This window comes from Podarcis vaucheri (genome assembly GCF_965113315.1).
Source record: "Podarcis vaucheri genome assembly, chromosome: 14".
NCBI classification, from domain to species: Eukaryota; Metazoa; Chordata; class Lepidosauria; order Squamata; family Lacertidae; genus Podarcis; species Podarcis vaucheri.
This window is the reverse complement of record NC_138752.1, coordinates 17,992,100-18,014,742: the sequence shown is the minus strand read 5'-3', so window position 1 is coordinate 18,014,742 and position 22,643 is coordinate 17,992,100. Positions and strand designations below refer to the sequence as shown.

At 43.6% G+C, this 22,643-nt stretch overlaps 1 protein-coding gene across 4 annotated transcripts in view; it reads left to right on the top strand.

The window, feature by feature from the left end:
* ARNT2 (aryl hydrocarbon receptor nuclear translocator 2) overlaps positions 1 to 22,643 on the top strand; it is a 145,801-nt gene that overhangs the window by 33,633 nt on the left and 89,525 nt on the right. For all 4 annotated transcript variants that reach the window (XM_082198476.1, XM_082198475.1, XM_082198477.1 and 1 more), the window contains exons 2-5: positions 1,873 to 1,984; positions 8,675 to 8,722; positions 15,223 to 15,436; positions 18,367 to 18,580. In XM_082198476.1, coding sequence (XP_082054602.1) covers positions 1,873 to 1,984; positions 8,675 to 8,722; positions 15,223 to 15,436; positions 18,367 to 18,580 — 588 coding nt within the window. The remainder of the gene's footprint in view (positions 1 to 1,872; positions 1,985 to 8,674; positions 8,723 to 15,222; positions 15,437 to 18,366; positions 18,581 to 22,643) is intronic.

Sequence of the window (22,643 nt, the reverse complement as noted above, 5' to 3'; positions counted from 1 at the left end):
TGTATATTCACACAGCAGAAGCTATGCAACGAAGAAGCTAGAGGTGTAAGTAGCATTGCAGGGGTTTGGACCCAGAAGACCCTTGAGGTCTCAGCTCTACCATTTTATGATTCTTGCTCTGTGCGGAGGGTGCTCCACAATTTAGTGGCTGCCACAGAAAAAGCCATCTCCACACGCTTCTTAGGCAGTGTTAGAAACTCAGCTATGTAAGCTCTTCGCCAAATGACACCTTTAAACCTGGGTTTCAGTTGCCAAAACAGTATATATAAGCACCATGTTTTCCTCAATGAAGTTTTTTTTGGTCATTATTAATTTCATTTCTATATACCACTTTACATTTTAAAGAAAAAAATCCCACAGCACTTCACAGCACATTGAAACATCAAACAAAACCATCCAAAATAAAGCAAATTCAAGCTTTGAGGAAAATATTTCAGATCCTTCTCTAAGTGACATTTTGCTTTCTCCATATTTAGTTGCCTACTTGATTTATATGGCTGCCCTGTAGCAGATGTACTCTAGCAAACCAGGGTGGGGTACTGGTTAGAGTGTTGGACTAGAACCTGGGAGATCAGGGTTCAAATCCCACGCAGTCATGAAGCTTACTCCTTGGAGGAAAAGGTGGGATATAAATGCAGGAAATAAGCCCTTGTGCTTATCACCTTAAAAAAGCCGGAGGGCCAGCCAGGTGGAGCTGTCAGTCACCAACCTGGCAACCAGAGGTCTTCACCTGGTCGCAATTGGAGCTGAGCCAGTCGCAAAAATGCACCTGGCGCCTGGCTAATTTCTAACACTGTTCTGGGGGTAGCAAAGCTCAATTTTGCATAGACGGCACTGCACTAAATGAACCAAGAGTCTGACTCTCTATAAGGAAAGGGGTCAAGTTCACTGCATGTACGGTGTTAAAGGAAAATATTATGAAAATGATGTATAGATGGTACTTAACTCCTGTAAAATTAGCAAAGATATATCATAATAGTGATAATCTATGCTGGAAATGTAAAGAAAAAGAAGGTACCTTTTATCATATGTGGTGGACCTGCCCCAAGGTGAAAGACTTCTGGGAGAAGATTTATAATGAATTGGAAAAAATGTTGAAATATACATTTACTAAGAAACTAGAGGCCTTTCTTCTTGGAATAATAGGCCTGGAATTGCCCAAGAAAGATGTTAGATTGTTTTTGTATGCCACAACTGCAGCTAGAATTTTGTTAGCTAAGAATTGGAAATCACCAGAAGTCCCAACAGTGGAGGAATGGCAGATGAAGATGATGGACTTTTCAGAGCTAGCCGACCTGACTGGAAGAGTCTGCGACCAGAAGGAGGAGGAGTACCAGGAGGAATGGATGAAATTCAAAGACTATTTAGTTAAATATGTTAAGATAACTTAATTGGGAAAACTTGCAAATACCAGATAGGCTTAGGATTTAAATATGTGATGTTCGAGAATAAAATGTTTAAAGTTAAAAAAAAAAGAATGATGTTAAGTGATTAAGTTAATTTTATGAGAAATTTGGTTTTGGAAAACTGTTACAATGATATACACTGAAACTCAGCCAGAAGGATTAGAGGAAGTCACCTAACAATGTTACGAAGATTGGATTAGGTACAGTTAAGATTTATGTTTGTTTAAATTTTTTGGAAAATCAATAAAAGAATTTGGAAAAAAATAAGAGTCAGCCTCCTGCATCCATAAATGGCTCAGGGCAGTTAACCATTGACACAACCTTACTTGGCTATATGGGAGGGGAACCATGTCGTTGGCTGAAGAGTAAAACTGGGAGCTGCTGGGTTGGGAGTTTGACTCTCCTCCTCCCCCTGCATCAAACTCATTTTGCTAAGTCGGCGCTTTCTTCCCCATCTCCCTTGCAGAGATGGCGTCGGACATACCTGGGTCAGTGACGTTGCCGGTGGCGCCGATGGCAGCTGGTCAAGTGAGAATGGCCGGGCCCATGCCTGCTAGAGGAGGAAAGAGACGCTCTGGGTAAGTTGATTTAGCGTGGCAGGACCTGCCCTGCCCTGTGGGACTCCCCACCAATAGATGTTCAGCAGGAACCATCCCTGCTTTCTTAAAAACGCCGTTACTTTTTATACAGGCCTTCACAATACGAATTTCTCTTTTTAACCAACCTCTATCTGCTGGTGTTTTTTATTGATGTCTTTGTGTTTAATGGATGCTTGTGGACCGTTTAATTATATTGCAAACCACCTTGATAGGCTTTATGAAGGTGCAGGTTATAAATATATAAATATTTATGCTTGAAGTAAAGCTGGAAGTTTCTTTCCTACAGAACCTCCCACTTCCTGAACAGCACTGAGTTGTTTATTTGGTTATTTTGTTGGGTTCAGCTAGGTTTTACTCAGGGTAGAACCGTTAAAATTCATGGGCCTATGTATGATTATCGTAAAATGGCTGGTTTTATTTATATTTAATTTTGTGTATGTTGCTTTAAACGTTTTGCTTCAATGGTTATTTCAGATGGTTCTTTATAAACTGCTTAGAAGTCTGCTGTCAAGTAAGCGGTATATAAACTTTGTAAAAAATAAAGTATTATAATAATTTATATAATAATATGTAATATGTAATATAATATTGCTTCCAGAGGAACTCTGGGCAGACTATTCTGGCTTTTGAGCTTGAGGCACAATCAATTTTAGGTTACTAGGTACTAATACTATAAACTTTGGGACGACTTTTGGACCTGAAGTTATTGGGTAGTTTTACTTAACTTTTGGTGAGCTTTATGCTAATGAATTTTGATGCAACAGTTATGTTGTAGTGATATTATACTTTTTTATTACGCACTATTATTGTAGTACTGCATTTAGACTGGGAGGTATCCAGGTGGCCCTGTTCCCCAAATTAGCTCCGGAGGGTTGGCCCAACCCCCAGAACAGATTTAGGGGGTGCACAGGCGGAAGAAGGGAGCAGAAATCCTCATGCTCACAGAACACAGTGGCTAGCACTGCATTGCAGCCAACCCACTTTTTCAGGGACCATTTTGTGCACAGATGTGTTTGTGGGGAAATGGGGCATATCGGTAAATTAACTATGACCATAGAGTCCAAACATGGACCTTTGCTCTTCTTGGTTGTGAGACAGGAGGGGGAGTGGAGGTTTTGTCTTAGGTGAGAACTGGGGTGTGAGTCACGTTTTATTGTCATCTTCTTTGTCTCCTTGTGGGTGTTGTTGTTTTTTAAATTTAATTCCCCCCCCCAACAACCAAACACAAACAGTGAAACCCTCCAGGTGGCTGATACATTAGGTATACATAATCTATAATAACATATTCAAATCAGCCATATGTACAATTTTATATATGTTAACACTCCTCCATGCACAAGGTTTATTTAACTTTTAACATTTTAATTGCCCCAAATTGTTCAAACCTACCCAAATAATTCAATATCTTCTCAAACCAATCCTCCTTTTCCTCACCGATCTTAAACCCTTTCATTCTGTGTACCTTCACAGTTAGATATTCTAAAATTATAATATTCAGTTTTTCCCTCCATTGGTTCACCCCTAGCTCTTCTGCATTTTTCCAATTACTCGGTATAACCTGTCTGGCTGCAGTTACCATCAATTTTACCCATTTACATTCCTCTTTTGTTTTTAACCCGGTGCTACTCAGACTAATAAGAACCATTAATTTAGATATTCCCACATTCCTACCCAAAATTCCCAATATTTCTATACTAATCTGTTTCCAAAATTCATTAACTAACGGACAGTCCCACCACATATGACTGTACGCTGCCATCATTCTTGTGGGTGTTCTTCCTGATGTTCCCCTCTGCTGTATGTCTCTAGTCTTTGTGGGTGCATCAGTGATACTGTGTGTCTTGGTCAGGATTGGGAGGGGTTATGGGAGTGGGGCAGCCATCCCTGTGGTAGGCAGGGGCATAGGAAGGGGGACAGTGGGGGCAGTCCGCCCCAGGTGCCCTCACTGAGGGGGGTGACATTCAGTGTGCCGCCTGCCTGCGACTCCGAAGCCAATCCTGAGCCGTGGAATTCCCCCCTTCCCCCTTAGCTTTGACAGCTTGGGGGAGGCTTGGGAGCTGTGGGCTGGTGGTGCCCCAAATGTCTGCCATGGGTGGCTCGCTCCGCCCCCGGCTGCAGGGCGCACATGCCGCTCCGGGCTCCCGAGCGGCTGTCCCACGCCTGGGAGGGCATCCTCCGTGCCATGCCCCCCTTGGGAGTGCGCCCACCCTGGGCAGCACGGGCATATGATCTACCGCTGGTGGTAGGGGGAGATTCGGAGGTAGAGGAAGATATACAGGGGAAGGAGGAGGGCTAGTGACATCAAAGCCCTTGTCCGCTCTGCTTCGCCAGCTGTATTTGAGAATCAGCCTCCCTGGCCTGCTTGTCGTTGTAGCTAAATGCTAGTTCTGTCCAGAGTAAAACCTCAATAGTGTGCGGCATGTATAACTCAGACCTGACTAACAAAAACAAACAATTCTTTAATGTGTTAAAACGCATTCATTTGATAACACAGAGAAGCTATGCAGGTGAAAGAAATTTGCATCATTTATGCTGGTTTTACCACTGGGAGCCAGTGTGGTGTAGTGGTTAAGAGCGGTAGTCTCGTAATCTGGTGAACCGGGTTCGCATCTCCGCTCTTCCACATGCAGCTGCTGGGTGACCTTGGGCCAGTCACACTTCTCTGAAGTCTCTCAGCCCCACTCACCTCACAGAGTGTTTGCTGTGGAGGAGGAAGGGAAAGGAGATTGTTAGCTGCTTTGAGACTCCTTCGGGTAGTGATAAAGCGGGATATCAAATCCAAACTCTTCTTCTTAGGAAGGGGCAAGATGCTGTGTAAGGCTCTAATGGGAAAATGCTGTGGCTTTTGAACTTTCCACCAGGGGCCTCCCATACTAATTGAAGGATGCACCTTTATGGCATAAGGGCCAGGTACCTGGTGTCTCTGTGTGTTTTAAATCATTGCTTAGATTCTCATCTTATTCTGTACATTCACTCAGACATGACGTCATCCAGGCAGTCCTGGCTTCCCTCTCTCCTCCCAATCTATCTGTAGGAAGTTGTGTTTTCATGGGGAAGCTTTCAAATGTGCAAGTCTCCACCTGCAGCCTAGAGATGGAACTGGCCCGAACAAAGCTTTCATCTCTTGACTGTGTATCACTCTTTCCTTAAGTGTCTTTAAATTTCACTCTAGTGACATTTTAAACAAGTTTTTCCTGCCCTCTCACATGGTATCGAAGAGAACTTTGTAACACATGCCTTTCATCCTTGCATCAGTTTACTGTTAATCCTGTAAATGCCTACTTGGAAGTAGGTCCCCTTGAGCTCAACAGGGTTTGCTCCCAGGTAAGTAAGTATATATTACTGCAATCCAAAAGGCTTTGTTTGCTTTCTTTTTTAAATTTTAGCTTGCATTTTTCTTATATTTAAGACATCTAGCAGCTTGGAACTGAAAAATTCAAATTAATATAATTATTTCTCTGGTTTTTGGTCAGTCCTTTCGCAATGGGCAATTAATGTATGGAATGGGAAAGAGAATTATTCCTTCATTTTGAACATTTCCATTTAAAAAAAGGACCTGCCTCTCTCTCTCTCTTGTGTACTTTGGAAAACAAAACAAAAGAAAGGTCTTTCTCTGCAGTGATACCATTTTTCTTCTTAGTATTACTTCTGCCGTTGTTTTAGAATCATAGAATCATAGAATCATAGAGTTGGAAGAGACCACAAGGGCCATTGAGTCCAACCCCCTGCCAAGCAGGAAACACCATCAGAGCACTCCTGACATATGGTTGTCAAGCCTCTGCTTAAAGACCTTCAAAGAAGGAGACTCCACCACACTGTGGTGTGCAATTTACTCGCTCTGGCTAGAGGATCTCATCTGATGTGGTCAAGTGAGATCGGAATTGCATTTCACACACCATGTACTACGATCCTAAAGGTTAATAGCCCAGTCTTCAAAACATAATGGGACGCACCCCACTGATGCAAACATAGCTTCTGTTGGGATGGAATTTTGAGAATCTATCTGGATTAGAGATTTGGTATGTTCTGGGGTGTGACTCAGTTTCCCCCAGGGCAAAAATGAGGTGCAGAGCTTGTTAACTCCACCTCCTCAAAGGCATGCACAGCCTCTGATGATGCGTTCTGAAACATTTCCCACCGGCCTCAAATCCTTTGTTATGCCTTGTATAAGTGTTCCTCAAAATACAGTGGTACCTTGGTTTACGAACTTAATGCGTTCCAGAAGTCCGTTCTTAAACTAAAGCATTCTTAAACCAAGGCATGCTTTCCCATCGCAGTGGGGGACTCAATTTACAAATGGAACACACTCAACAGGAAGTGAAACATGTTCTGTTTCCAAAGCAAAGTTCACAAACCAAAACACCTACTTCCGCGTTTGCAGCGTTCTTAATGCAAGTTGTTCAGACACTAAGCTGTTCTTAAACCAAGGTACCACTGTACATTGTCAAATGAGAGAAAAGTCAAAGAGCAGCAATAAAAGTAATCAATGAGTTGAAAGCCAAAAGATATCACACATTTTATGGCTGGAGAATTGCATCACAAAACGTAGAGAACTGCACATTTCCCCAATTAGTGTTCTGAATTTCAAGAGGCCATTTGCCCACCACTCTCTGTGCTTGTTCTTTATGGAGGAAGCAGCAAATATCTCAGCCAGTCTCAAAATGCATTATTTATGCATTATTATTTTTTTGCACTAAACTTTCCCACCTTGTGTTTTGTTGAGGAAATATAAAGGGATAGATCTAGATTCTTCATGGTAAATAAATGACATAAAGTGAAATATAATTGACGTAAGGAGGATATTGAAGATGGAAGTAAGCGATAATGTGAATATGATGGTTGAGGACCTTCAAAGAAGCAGACATGCTGTCTCAGTTTGACTTAAAATTATATTGGGTTGGCTCATGTGCAAAACAAATTTTATTTTTCAGTTTGCCAAACTGTCCACTGGATGTCACTGTTTCTTCACCAATATGCGTACAGCCGCAGCTCCCACCGAGGAATTAAAAGGCTTTTTTGAAAGAATTTGATTTGATGCAGAGAGTGTCATTTTCTCTCTCTCTGTCAAGGAAAATATAAATGATGGGATTGCAAACTGTGAGCATGATCTAGTTGAAGTTTCAAGTACTTAAAGGCAATATAAATCATTGTGTGGTAACGGTTAAAGTGTTGGACAAGGGCCAGGAGACCAGGGTGCAAATCCCAGCTCAGCCATGATGCTCACTGGGTGACTTTGGATCAATTACAGCGGTACCTCAGGTTACATACGCTTCATGAGAACAGAAATCGTGCTCCGGCGGCGTGGCAGCAGCAGGAGGCCCCATTAGCTAAAGTGGTGCTTCAGGTTCAGAACAGTTCCAGGTTAAGTACGGACCTCCGGAACGAATTAAGTATTTAACCTGAGGTACCACTGTACTTTCTCTTAACCTAGCCTACCTCAATGGGTTGTTGTTAGGATGAAATGGGGGGAAGGGGAACCATGTACACTGCCTCGAGTTCCTGGGGGGAGAGGGTTTAGAAAATAATAATAATAATAATAATAATAATAATAATAATAATAATAATAATTTATTTTTATTTGTAACCCGCCCTCCCCGGCTGGAGCTGGGCTCAGAGCGGCTAACATGATAGAAATAATACAATATGAATTTAAAATGCATGATGAATTTTAAAAATAAACCAGAGTAGCATAAGTCCTAAGACAACCTTCATCAACCACTTCAGACATTTTGGACTGCGACTCTTATCAGCTATACAGACTGGGGCTGATGGGTGGGAGTTATAGTTCTAAAGCAGCTGGAAGGCACCAGGTCAGCAAAGGTTGGCCTAAGCGTTCCTCGCTCGTATCTCGTGGGTTTTGGATTCTGATCTCCACATGGCTGCAAATGTCTCCCTGCAGTTATAAAACCGCACCGCATTCTGGGAGTTATGTCTGTTCTTAAACCCTTTAGAATCCATAGGAGGCAAAAAAAAAAAAAAGAAGGGTACGTGGATGTCAGAGTTTATTTTGGGTTCTTGGAGTTCTTCCACGAAAAGTTAAAGATATTCCAGACGGTGACTAGAGAGCAGAACAAGAGTTCATTGAGGAAAGCTGTGGGAAAAGAAACTGGTCCAGGAGTTGAGAGTTGGGCCCAGAACTCCCTCAGAAGGATGCTCTGGGGACGACACGGGTCATGTGCTCCTGCCCAGAGCTCCTTGGACATACCAAGAGTCTAGGCAGAGCCAAACTCTAGGTGGGAGCTACTGACCAGCTTTCCAGCAGTTTCTTCCTCCTTCTTCTGGGACGTTGGAGGTGGGAAGCAGGAACTAAAGAAACATGGGAAGGTCATAGGTGGTCTTAGAATCCTGTTTTTGGAAACTGGGCTAGGCTGAGGTAGAATGATTCTTTTACATGGCCATGCCGTATCTGTTTCGAATTAGTTCATTAAAATGTGGCGTTTGGATAGGGCTGCTAATGAAATCTAGTCCAGTCTTTTCTTTTCCTTCCTTCCTTCCTTCCTTCCTTCCTTCCTTCCTTCCTTCCTTCCTTTCTGAAGCAGCACCAGCAAACAGAAAAAGGGGGGAAAGGGTTTTCAATAGAAAAAACAGAAACAGGCCACATTGAAGCCTTTGTTTCTTTAAATCAGAATGACTCATTCAGAAGACTTACCATTTTTTCTTTTCCCCCAGGATGGAGTTTGATGATGAAGATGGTGAAGGACCCAGCAAATTTTCAAGGTGAAGTTTTTTTGGTTTTTTTAAGGGTTCCAAAAAGGGACGTGTTAGTGGAGATAGTAAACAAACTTGGATTATTGGTCTGCCAGGGTTGTTGCTGAAATTTATTACACTTAATAATAGGGCTGCCAATTGAAGATGTCATCGCAAGTTTTAATCCATCAGTGCTACATAAATTTACAAGTGAGGAAACAATGCAACCAGGGCCATGTTTCGGTGATAGATCATCTGTTGTGCATGCGGATGATCCTAGCTGGATGAACTAATAGTCTGTCTGAGTCTCCCTATATTCCAGATAATTCTGAAGCCCAGAGTGTGCCCTGTAGTATTGTAATTGAAACACCGCTTGGGGTTTTGCAACTTTTAAAAATTAACACAGATTCTGGGCGCAGGCTTGCAGGCTGAAGATTTTGAGGTGATGCACTCATGTTTTATGGCAGACATTCCCTTAAAAGGTTCCAGTTACAGATAGGTAGCCGTGTTGGTCTGCCATAGTCAAAATAAAAAAATTCCTTCCAGTAGCACCTTAAAGACCAACTAAGTTAGTTCTAGGTATGAGCTTTCGTGTGCATGCACACTTCTTCAGATACACAAGCTCATACCTAGAACTAACTTAGTTGGTCTTTAAGGTGCTACTGGAAGGAATTTTTTTATTTTGACTATGGCAGACCAACACGGCTACCTATCTGTAACTGGAACCATGGAAGGCACCACATTGAGCCGCATGAAATGGAAGTCCATCAACCAGTGTATCTGAAGAAGTGTGCATGCACACGAAAGCTCATACCTAGAACTAACTTAGTTGGTCTTTAAGGTGCTACTGGAAGGAATTTTTTTATTTTTATTCCCTTAAAAGTAACATTCCCATTTTCCTCATACATAGGCCAGGATGTGCCTCTTCTACATAGGCCAGGATGTGCCTCTTCTGAGGGAGTACTTTTTATAAATTATTTTTGACTTTTTGAACCTTATGGCAGCTATGATACCACTTTAAACAATTATGGCTCCCCCCCCCAAGGAATTCTGGGAGATGTAGTTTGTTGTTTAGGGTTGTTAGGAAATCTCTATTCCTAACAAAGAGCTATGGTTCCCAGGATGGTTTAACAATCAACCCCTCTTCATATGGAACTCAGGGAATTGTAGCTCTGTGAGGGGGATTAGAAGGGCATCTTAACAACTCTTAGCATCCTTAACAAACTATAGCTCACATAATTCTTTCAGGGAGGCCATGACTGTTTAAAGCAGTATCATCACTCTTTAAATTTATGGTGTAAATGTGGCCTTACTTTACAAGGCTGGGAGATCAAACACCACCCACTCAGTGGCCAAATGATCTCACTGCCCTCCCATCAGATGTCAAAGAAATAAACAACTCTCTGATTTTTAGAGGACACCTGAAGGCAGTCCTGTTTAGGGAAGTTTTAATATTTGATGAATTATTGTATTTTAATCTTTTGTTGGAAGCTGCCCAGAGTGGCTGGGGAAACCCAGCCAGATGGGCAAGGTATAAATAAAATAATAATAATTATTATTAATATTATTATTATTATTATTATTATTATTATTATTATTATTATACAGCTTATAATCATCAATCTCATTTAGACACCTCTTTGGACATAAGGACTGCTTATATCAATCTATATTTTTGAATTAGAATTAATGGAGTATTCTCATTGTTAATGTCTGCTGGCGATGCTTTCATCTTTCAAATCATTTTTTAAAAATTTACTAGTAAAAACTATTTCAGTGGTACCTCGGTTTAAGAACAGCCCAGTTTAAGAATGATTAGGTTTACAAACTCCGCAAAACCGGAAATAGTGTCCCAGTTTGAAAACTTTACCTCAGTCTAAGAATGGAATCCGAACGGTGGAAGGGCACCAATGGCAGGAGGCCTCATTAGGAAAAGAGCGCCTCAGTTTAAGAATGGTTTTGGTTTAAGAACGGACTTCCGGAACAGATTAAGTTCATAAACTGAGGTACCACTGTAATAATTTATTCAGCATCACAGCCCTATTTTTATTTCATTAGAGAATTTTATACCTCTCCAATTTCAAGACAGAAGCGCTCAATGTAGTAGGTTTATTTGGATATAATTTTCCTATGCTTTGGCAACCTACAGTGCTGCAGTGTATTGAAAGTAAATCAGAATGACCAGGGGTTGTCTTCTGTAATATGTCAGACTTTGTAAGCTTTTATTACTGCAGTTTTACTGCGCTGTCATCGCACAACCTGAGACAGCAGTTTCTCTTGAAATGAATGGAATGACAAAGGAGCATTTATCTTAACAGCTTCCCGGGAGCTCTTAGATCCATCAGCTGCATGCAGCGTTAACAACCTCTTGGCTGCTATTTTTTAGGCTCAAGTTTTTGCATTGCTCAGTGAGTCTAATTGCAGCATCATGGCAAAATTCAAAATGTATTTAAAGCCCTAGGGCTTTTCTTTTCTTTTTAATAAAAGGGGCTATGGATAACTTTTGTATGTTGAAAAAGTCACGTATATGGTGTTATTTCACGTGAACCACAGTCAGATGTGTGTGACAACAGAAAGTATCCGAAAATCGCACCTGGGCCTTTTCAGATGAAATATTATAACATAGTTTCAGTGTTGCTTGCACAAACCACGGCAAACCAAGTGCTGCCACATTCCCCTCGGTGCAGCTGCAAGGAGGAGATGAAAAGCAACCACAACTACTTTTAAGCTAACCACAGTTCCCCATTACATCAAAGCTGTGGTTGATTTAAACTGTGGTTCATTCAAGCAAGCTGGCTGATAGCCCTAGTCTATTCACTAACCATAGTTTAAACTAAGGGAACTCAGTTTGTGCCCTCTAGATGTATAATTACCATCACCTTCGACCTTTGGCTCATTCTGGCTGGGGCTAATGGCTATGGTGGTACGACAGAGCGCCATGTTGGCTACCTCTGGTTTAAATTAACCACAGTTCTCCAAGTTTTGACATTACAGGGAACTGTGGTTACTTTAAACGTGGAAACGAATCTGCTAATTTACATTACATGGTTGCACTCGGCAGGCATGGCCAAACTTGGCCCTCAAGATGTTTTGGTACTACAATTCCCATCATCCCTGACCACTGGTCCTGTTATCTAGGGATGGTGGGAGTTGTAGTCCCAAAGCATCTGGAGGGCCAAGTTTGGCCATGCCTGCACTAGAGGAAGGAGTGTGTGAATCTGAGACTGTGCACACAACACTAAACAATGGTTTGCCATTACGTTTTGAGGCAAGTCAATTGTAAGATTGCCAGATGTGTTGTTAACAACAACAACAGTAATTTATTTATACCCTGCCCATCTGGCTGAACGTGAGTACATGGTGATATCTTTGTCATGCTTGTCCTCTGTAACCCTATTTATTTATTATGTGTTTTTTTGGTCTTTTACAGGTATGATCTCTGGGGATAAGGAAAAATACTCAAGGTAGGCGTTGAGAGAACAGTGAGGGACAAGCCTGTCTTATAACAGAACCAAGCTTTTCAATGAAAAATAAAGTTGTGAACAAAAACAAGCTAAAAACCTCATCTAGCAACACGGATAACTGCCAGAGCATATATTGGAACGTTAACAATTATAATATACAGTCAGAAGATAATGGATGTAAAGAAGCTGGGATAAATAGGGGGACATTTGGGAAGGGTCTGACGCTCAGCTGTAGAACAATTGCTATGCATGCAGAAAGTCCCATGGTTCAGTTCCAGGTAGCTCAGTTGGTTAGAGCATGGTGCTGACAATGCCAAGGTTGCAGGTTTGATCCCCGTATGGGACAGCTGCATATTCCTTCATTGTAGGGGGTTGGATTAGATGATCCTCAGGGTCCCATCCAATTCTATGATTCTCATGGTATGGCTGGGAGTGAACCCTGTCTGGAATCCTGGAGAGGAGCTACCAGCTGAGCTAGATGCACCAGTTGTGTTCTATTCTGACCAAGGATCTCACTTAATGCCATCCAGTAAGTGAGCAGCTGGCCTAGCTTCTTGCTTGCATCTTGCGAATCACTTTCCCACCACTGTCTAGACCCGGCTAAGCAATTTTGGGGAGGCAAAATGATTTTAACACTGAAGGCAGCGCGTAGGAAACTGTGTATGGAACCCTGGGCGGTGTGTCTGGGATCTGCAGCAAAGACGTCACTGCAACATCTAAATGTGTCTGTGCTTTCAGAAGGCGGGCTCTGGGAGATCTCTGCCGAGGGCTGCAGTTTAATGGCAGAGCCGGAAAGTCCCTGGTTCAATCCCCAATGGGTTGGACTCGGAGAGAGATCTGTTTGGAACCCTGGAAAGCCATTGCCACTCATTTTAGATAGTATGGTGCTTGATGGACCAGTGGTCTGACTTGTTCCTTTGTTGAGGCATCACTCAATGCTCGGATGCCATCGATGCAATCAAGCTGTCTTGTTCTGCAGAAGGGTTTTGGTGAGAGGTAACTTATCATGCATGCTGGGCATTTAAATTCAGGTATACCAAGGGGCTAATACCTCTCTGATACCTCTCCCAACTCTCTCACATATCCACACACCACAGGCACCCATTTCAGCATAATGCACCAATGCCCTCTGTGATATATATGTTTTTGATTCCTTCAGGACATATATTTATAGAAAATTTCTGTTTGAACTGTCTTGTTCTCCCTGGAGAGATTCTCTGTTTAAAATCTGGCAGAAATTCTGGAATACATTTTATCCTTTCCTCCCCATTTTATAGCTGCCCCTCACTTAAGTTCTTGGAACAAAATGCAAAATGTGTTTCAGCCATTTTAGAGTAACACCCCACCCCAATATTATTGACCCTGCCTCTCTCCTGCAAAGAACTTACAATCCAACACATTTACTAACAAGATACAAGTTTGAACATCATAACCCGCGTGGCTCTGGGCATGTGGCCATTTTGTGTGATGCCTGGAGTTTCACCACTTTCCATAATTTCCTGTCCCCTCCCTGTGATCTGCAAAACTAGAATGGATTATGCAACTAAAATATAAATAAAATCTGCTCAGTTGTATAATTTATGCATGTTGCAGAATTTGACTTTTCCTATTGCATGATTTATTTATTTTTCATTTGGGCTATTTTGATACTTCTTAATCACCGAATTTCTTATCTGGGTTGTCTGGGGGCAGTTAAAAAATAGCATGGAGTTCACTTTGCTTGGAACATAACATTTCTTTGAACTGATAGAAGGTTTCGCTGGACAGATTGGCTCAAGTATGGGGAGTCCTATTTATAAGTGTTTCAAAGCTTCGTTTTCAAGCTTTGTAATCCTACAGCTCTCTTTGAAACTATTGGTTCCCTTCTCTCCCCACCAGCTCAGATTGGACTTGAAGTGGTTACGTGACCCAAGTGTTCACCAATTTATTGTCTCAATGTCGAGCTCTGTGTTTACTTCAAGGCACGCATGGAGCTCCCCGGCCTGCAGAGACCCACACCATACACTTCAGTGGAGAAGGAAGATCTGCCCATACAAATAAATGTGAACGTGGATCTACTTCCTCCATTAAAAACACCAGGCTTTGTGGACGGGGGGGCTCCATCCGTGCTCCTGTGCCTGTAAGAAATCACTAGGCTTGGGGTTGCTTGCCTTAGTTTTCCCAAAATGCAAAATGGAAGACAAAAGAATGCTTTACCTTGCTATGCACTTCGAAAGTCCCTGAGTGAAAGGTGCCCCCGATAAGTTTTTTTTTCTACCAACATGGCATGGCTCGGACAGGCTGGGACGTTGACCAGTGATGTAGGGGAGGGAGGTGCAATGAACCTCTCCCTCTTGGTGGAAATTGGACCACCCATTGCCAAAGGTCCCTTTGGTCCCCAAACCATTGCTTATTTTTGTAAGACTGGATGGCAGCCACAAGAAGGCTGTAACACAGTGGTGGTGAACCTATGACCCTCCACAGCTTCCATCATCCCTGACCATTGGTCAAACTGTTTGGGGCTCATGGGAGCTGAAATCTGGCACCACCTGGAGGACCACAGGTTCCCCATCCCTGCTGCACCAGGATAAATGCAGGGCCATCACTGGGATGGTGCTAAAGCTGCCTCAACCCAGTATTTTCCAGATGTTGTTGGATTCCAACCAGCCCAGCCAACATGGTAAGAGGGGTTTGGGAGCTGTAGTCTACCAACATCTGCAGGACACCTGGTTGGGAAAAGTTGCCCTAGCCTAGGGTTGCCCAAACTTGGGTCTCCAGCTGTTTTTGGACTCCAACTCTAATCATCCCTAGCTAGCAGGAACAGTGGCCAGGGATGATGGGAATAACTCGAGATCCAAGATTGGGAAGCTCTGCCCTGGCCCATAGAACATATTTGGAACCCCTAAGAATGGACCTCCCAACACTCTCCGTAGCCTTGTCCTTTTGGTTCTCCGTCTCTTGGCCATGCTAGAGTGTGACGCAACCCTCCTACGTGCTCTGACTATTGTACCGATTTCCAAGCACTGCATCTTTTACCGACAGCATCTCGCTTTCTCTCTCGGTTTGCTCCTTCTTATGTGCGTTTAGGGAGAACCATAGTGAGATCGAGAGACGCAGGAGGAACAAGATGACCCAGTACATCACCGAGCTCTCTGACATGGTGCCCACCTGCAGCGCCTTGGCGCGCAAACCTGACAAGCTGACCATTCTCCGCATGGCAGTGTCACACATGAAGTCCATGAGGGGCACTGGGAACAAATCTACCGATGGAGCATATAAGCCTTCCTTCCTCACTGAGCAGGTGGGTGGCTTTCTTTGGGGAAAAAGGCCATGGCCCTGAACGAAGGGGTGGGAGCCTTCAGTGCAGTTTCACACTCACAGCAGCAAGCATCTGTTTGCCACCAACGGAGAAGCGCAGTCAAAGGTTGCCCCACTTTGACTGCACTTCCCGGACGGGATGGCAGAACTAGACTTGTTGTTGTGCAGTGGGTGGAAACTGCCCTTCGAACCCCTGTGCCTTTCAGTCTCCAGTCTACTAGTCTTTCCGTCTACTAGTGTGATGCAGATGTTTGCCATACTTGGGGGTGGTGTGATACAAAACACACAGCTGCCAAGGAAAATGTCAGCCAGGGACTGTCTCTGGTGTAGTGCTAAGTTCAAGTCACTTAGCGGTTTACCTCTGCTGGTGTGAAACGTTTTAAGCTAGCGGAATGTCATTGTGCAAGAGAATGCTGGTAGTTTCGTTGCGAAATATGTGCAATCTGTTGCGCAGCAAGTTTCCATGTGTGCACCTGTTGCATTTGGCTCCCCTGTTGCTTAGCGTTGAAATTCACCCGTCTGCTTGTGAATGAGCCCTTGCACTAGCAGAGAACATTAGATACAGGCCCGTATTCCCCCAGCCCTCTTCTGTATGGTATTATTTGTGTCATGGCATGCCTTGGTTTCCTTGCTTCATGGAATTGTATTTGAGGAAGCGGGGGAAGAGAAGTCTACATCACTGCTATGTTGCATTGCGAGGCAATTTGTACAAATTAACAAAGGATAGAGGGGTGATCATACTTGGAGTATAGTAGGTTCCAACTCCTGGGAGAGCTGACTGGCTGGTTATAGGGCCATTGCCTTGTGTTGTAGACTTCTGTGAAGCTGAGTGTACTGTGAGGGCCTCCTTCTCTTGAGTCAGAGGATGGTGCCTGGGTGGATCCTGAATAAGATACTGGCAGTTCTTCCCACAAGGAAGTTGCCTGAACCTCATCAGAGGGGTCATGAGAATGTGTAGCCCCAGACTTGCACTTCCTGGTCTGGCAGCACGTGCATAAAACATCTTAGTCTGCATTAAAAACATAAGGTAGAATGAAGGGGACTTCATGTGCACATGGGACTTACCACACCTGCTCCACAGTTGTGGAATACTCCCTTCCTCTGCAGACACATGTCAGCATTTTCAGAAGCACCATAAAAAAAAAATCTTTGTCGTTGCGGCAAGCTTTTGGTTGCTGTGGCTTGAGCTTGAATGAGTGCCACCCTTTTCGTATTAGTTTTAGTTTTGTTAGCGATGTTGTGTTATCACTAGTTTTGGGAAATGGCTTCTGCATAGTTAAGTCTTTGGTTGTATACTTCAGAGGTTTTCAATCTTTTTTAGTCCATGGCTCCCTTGAGCTTTCTGCGGCACCCCTGTGGGGCTCAGGAGCCCAGTTCTGTCACCCATTGCGCGCAGAGCTGGTAGCCTCTCACCCTTTTTCAAAGACCCTCCCTTGTGGATCGTTCCCTCATCCTCCTCTCCCCTCTCCTTGGGAATCCTCTAGGCAGCCGCAGCTGCCCCCCCGGCTCTGAGCTGCCCCCCCACCCCAAAGAGAGGTGCCTCCTCACACTGCCCCCACAGGACCCTGGGAAGCACCCCCTGGCCATCCCCAGATGCACCATTCCTTGGTAGCTTGTAGCCAGGGCTGCTGCAACAAACAGCTGTGCAAGCCTTTGGGAGGCAGAGACACAAGAGGGCATCAGAGGAGGGAGGGAAGGAAAGAGGGGTAGAGGCTGGTGTTGACTGCGGCACCTCTTGACCATCATTCAAGGTACCCCAGGGTGCTGGGCACACTGGTTGAAAACCACTGGTATACTTCTTCATCCGTTGAGATCAGTAAGGTAAGCCAAACATATATGTGAGTTCATCTGTGGCCCAGAGTTATCTCCCCTGCATTTGATCCAAATGAGAAGATTGTATATGTGTAAAAGAGTGGGGGTTGGGGATGCCACAGGTAAGACTAACCTTAGTTCCAGATTTGCACATAATTGCAAACTGTGGTTAGCTGGAGACAAAAGCTTATGACTTCCTTACAGAAGGGGAGGGAGGGGGAGCTCATACATGTAACACTAAACCATGGTTTAGCAGAGGGATGAGGAGCCCATGGCCCATCAGATGTTGCTTATTTTGTAGCTTTTGACTTTTGTGAGGCCAGGGATCCATCATAAGCTGTCTTGGTTGGGGCTGAAGCAAGTTGTTTTCCAACCACACCTGGAGGGCCACAGATTCCACCTAGTAGCGAGTTAGCATTATGACCAGACCAAGATGCTAGGCAAATTCACACAATCAAATCCTGACTTAATAAGCCAGGGTATAAATGAATAGTGTTTATCTACATGCAGCTACATACCCATGCCCAAAGAGTTCTCCTTTCTTCAAGTGAACAAGCCAGGATTCTGCTCTTAACCACAGTTTCCTGTTACATGTGTAACCAGAAACTATAGCTATTGGCTTACAGGCAAGCCAGCACATTACATTTGAAACATGACTTGATATCCTGACTTGCTATTATTGTTGTTGCTATTGTTATTAGTATTATTATTAACTTCATTTCTATACAGCTTTATGTTTTAAAGAAAAAAATCCCAAAGCTGTTTACAACACAATAAATTTCCATGAGCGCAGCTGCTGTGTTGGGTTCCTCTGTTTATCCACATTAATACTTGTCCTTGCGAAAGTGGACAGGGAGTATTGAATGCAGCCCGGTGAACAGGAATGACAGACTGAATGCAAGTAAAACAAAGCAATTCACTAAACTACTGCAGTTTTATCCAAATACGTTGTCCAACAAAAGCCGGCCTTTGCTAATGGAAATGAATGCAGTATTGAAAAGAAGTAGCACAAAAATAATTATGCACTCCTGTTAAAATTTGCTTTTCCTTTATTTAGGCTTGCTCCCTAAATTACTTGTTTCTTCTCCTTTTCTTGGCAAGGAACTGAAACACCTCATCCTTGAAGCTGCAGATGGCTTCCTCTTCGTTGTTGCTGCTGAGACAGGCCGGGTGATCTACGTGTCCGATTCTGTCACTCCTGTTCTCAACCAGCCCCAGTCAGAGTGGTTTGGAAGCACTCTCTATGAGCAGGTTCACCCTGATGACGTGGAAAAGCTGAGGGAGCAGCTCTGCACATCCGAGAACTCAATGACAGGTCAGCTGTTTCCTTGAGGTGTACACCTATCGCTTGGCATTCAGGACAGAACTTACATTGTTTTCTTTTCAAGCAATATAAAGTTTTTGGCTGTTTTCTGTGTGATATTCCAGCGTGCTCTGGCATCTTTGCTTTGAATGTTGCCGATTTTTGAAGGGAATTTTCAAACGTTCCTTGAGCACTATTCACAAAATGGCAGCCGTGAGGCTGTGGCCTAGCACAAAGAGGTCAGATCAGCTCCCTCTTATCCACTGACAGGCTAAGACACTATTCACAAAATGGCAGCCGTGAAGCTGTGGCCTAGCACAAAGAGGCTGCCACATAGCTGAAAAGAAGACCGGGTCAGAAAAATGGTATGGTCATCCCCCCTCCGCATCGAAATGCCCCAACCAGTAATCCAACTGCAAGGTACATGGTCCAAACAGGCCTAATGTTCAGGTTCTTGAGTAGGTGAGGCAAGTCTGCTCATCATCTTCTCTTATTGACAAGTTGCTCAAGTCAAGGAAACCTTAGGATAGTTGTTATACAAGGCTGTCAAGGTTTCCTCCTATTGGTTTCTGCAGCCAGCTGTGGTTGGTAACCAAAGCTGATGACCACCATTTCTTAGTTAGGATTAAATGGAAAACTATGGCCGAAGCTTCCTGATTTAATTGCTGCATGTGTATAGGCACTCCATGTATAAACAAAAGGTTTGTGCACTATCTCTGCTTATTAAGCCAAGATATTGTTGTCTGAACCAGTTTGTTCACACTTTTAGAGAAAGAAAAGGCTTAAAAATGCCAATTTTCTTTGGAAGAAAAAGCAGGTGCAGGGCCCTGATCCGGAGCATGCCTGTTTCAAGGTGTGACTGTAAATTGAACATATTCTCCCTCTGCCCCACACACTGCCCTTTGGCTACTGTTGTTTCTCACCATGGGCGTAGGCAGGGGGGTAGCTGGTTCCCCCATCAAATAAATAAATAAAAATACTTAACTAAGGTTCTTCCCCTCCTAACATGAAGCCTGCCCACCCCCCAATAAATCATGGCTATGCCCATGCTTCTTACCTGCATCTCTCTGCTGTCTTCCTCATTGTGAAAATTTAGATAATTGGCTACTTGGGTTTCTCATCTCCTTCCCCTGCCCCCCTCTCTGCCTTCGATCAGTCTCCATCTTTGCTGATATAACCCCATTTTATTTCTAAATAAGCAAGTTTTAAGCAAGTTGTTTTGTGGGATTGTTCTTTTTTTCTTTTTAAGTGTGAATAATAAAATGCATTGTTTGCCCTTAAGAAGGGGGACAAGATAGATCTTTTCTTATGTGGTTTTGATGGGAAATTCAGGTCAAGGAGGACAAAGGAGCAGTCTGACATTTTCTTTCTGGTGGTTTAATGCTGATGTAGGTAGTTTATAATGGTTATCCTTTTTCTCTTAGCCACTGTCTCAAGTTTATTTTGGCTGCTGCCTTCCCATCGACTTGGCTCCGTGACTGAATTTCCATCTAATTGTGTTTGTGTGTGAGAGAGAGTGTGTTTTTGTCTTTCTAGATCTGTGTACATGTTTTTCGTTTTATGATTCCATATTCTGTTTATGGGTTTAACTTCCTTTTCCTTATGTTTGTGACCTTGAACTTAGTCTGTTTTTGCTGTAAAAAAATTCTTTCAGGCAGTTATAAAAGGGTTTGAAAAGATCTAATTCTTGGCAATTCAGATTCACATGTGGCTCTGGCAGTGTAAGCATTCCTGCTCTTCCCTATTCTGTATATCTTAACACAGGTTTTCTTCTGTGCTTCTGTTCGTTTTATTTATTACATTATTTCCTCCAGAGAGCTTTAAGCCGTTTACATGGTCCTCATCATTTTCATATTGTCTTTGCAACAAGCTTTCGAGGTAGGGTAGGCTGAGAGAGAGAATGGCTTGGCCCAAGGTCACTTCATGACAAGGCTTGAAACCTGGGTCTGCCCAGTCCTGACCCTTCACTCTAACCATTGCACCACACTGACTCCCCATCCATGTTGTGTACCACAGGCTGTCTACCATGATATATCACCAGCAAAACATTGCAATGTCTGAAATAAGGAGGGAGCTATGTCGAGGTGTTGGCTGGCTTCATGGTTTGTCCCACATTGTGATTTTTGCATAGCGCACACACCATGATCCATGAAATACTGCCAGGTCAAAAACAATGAAATTGATATCATGATAATGGACTTCAAATGGGTTTTGGACGATATATCGCCCAGCCATAGCATATTCCTGCATTGCAGACTAGATTATCCTCTGGATCCCTTCCAACTCTATGATTCTATGAGAGAGATGTGGAGGGCCACATTTCTCCCCAAGGCCTGAGGTTTCCCATCCATGTTGCAGATTGTGCTGGTCCCTTACTGCATCATCCCTGATCTATGCCATGCTGGCTGGAGCTGATGGGAATGGTTGTCTTAACAACAACTGGAGGACGACAGGTTCCCCACTCCTAAATTAGAGTTTCTAAATTCCCCTTTCAAAGCATTTTGTGCTCGTGCCCATCACCACACCTTGTGGTGGAGCATCACAAGCATCTCCTCGTTTCCGGTCAAATTGTGCTTCATGGATGGAGAAATCTGACCTTACACTGAGTCAGGTCATCAGGTCACTGGACCATCTAGCTCAGTGTGCTCTACAGCTGGCTGGCAGCAGCTCTCCAGGGTTTCAGAGAGGTGTCTCTCCCAGCCCTACCTGGAGATGCCTGGGATTGAACCCGGGACCTTCGGCATGCAAAGCAGATGCTCTGCCACTAAGCTATGGCCCGTTCCCTTTAGACGCCATCTACTCAGGAAGTGGGTTTTGTCGGAAGCACAGTGGAAAAGACCTACTTGTCTTTTGGGGCCCTGTCCATCACACATGATGTCCACTTAAGCCTGGGACTGCAGTTGTCCAGAGAGAATGAAACCGTGTTCCAGCATGCTCTCGTGGGCTAAAGCGGCCGGTTTGGGGAAACTGCTGAAACATTCAAATGGGTAGTATAAGCAACTGTTTCATTTTCTACTTCTATGGTTTGGCAAGCTGTGGGAGAGCAGTGGGGTTAACGATATCAAATAAAATGGTTTGGGGAGGGACGGAAGGGAGAGCTACGTGGATGCCTGAATTCGGAACTTTGGCAAACCATTTGGGCAGCCCCTGGGCCTTTCTCATACTGTTTTTCCCCCCAGGGAAACCAGTTTTGTACTGAAGGAAAGGTCAGCAGAAGCCTTGAAAGAAGAGCATGTTGTTGTATAGCCAGCTGTTTTGTTTTGCTTTTGGCTTTTTTCTTTCCTTACTTACACACACACACACACACACACACACACACACACACACACACAAGTCCTGTTCTCCACAGGCTGCCGGAAACTTGAATGTGCTCAAAGACTTCTCCGTGACTGGCAGCTATTCAGGATATAAAGGCCATTCAGGGAACCAACTGGGTTCAGTTTTTGGTTTTCTTCTGCCTGCAGCAGTGCTTTTGACGTGGAGCCTGAGAATGCATGTCCCAAGTGCTGTAAGAATGGAACTGCTGGTTATTTTATTTACAGTCTTGCTCTACAACTTTGCTATGGCCCTTCTCCTGAACCTCAGACATTTTGCTTCCAATGAAGGTATCCTGCCCATGAACAATGGTCTTTCCCTTAAGCCAGTACCCTGAGCCTTTTTTCAGATCTTCAGCAAGGGGAGAACAGTTTGTAAGGCTTGGAGAGATAATATATGTGAAGCACGTTAAGGCAGGTAGCATAGTTCAGAAGTGAAATGCGTTTCTGTGTGTTCCGGATGTGTTTATTTAAGGAATTCTTACATTCAACCTCTTTTGTTCATGAAAAAAAATCCAAAGGCAGCTTATTGTGAAGTTAAAAACAAACAGTGGGTGCCACCACCAAGAATGTCCTGTCTCAACTACCTGCTTCCTTTACCACAACTGGTGGTGGGAATGTAGAGCAGAGACTCAGAAGATTTGAATATGTAAAGGAGTTTCATGAGAAAGAGATGATTCTAGTAGGCTGGGGTGGGGAATTTGTGGCCTTCCAGATGTTGCCAGACTAAAACTCTCCATCATCCCTGGAGCTGATGGGAA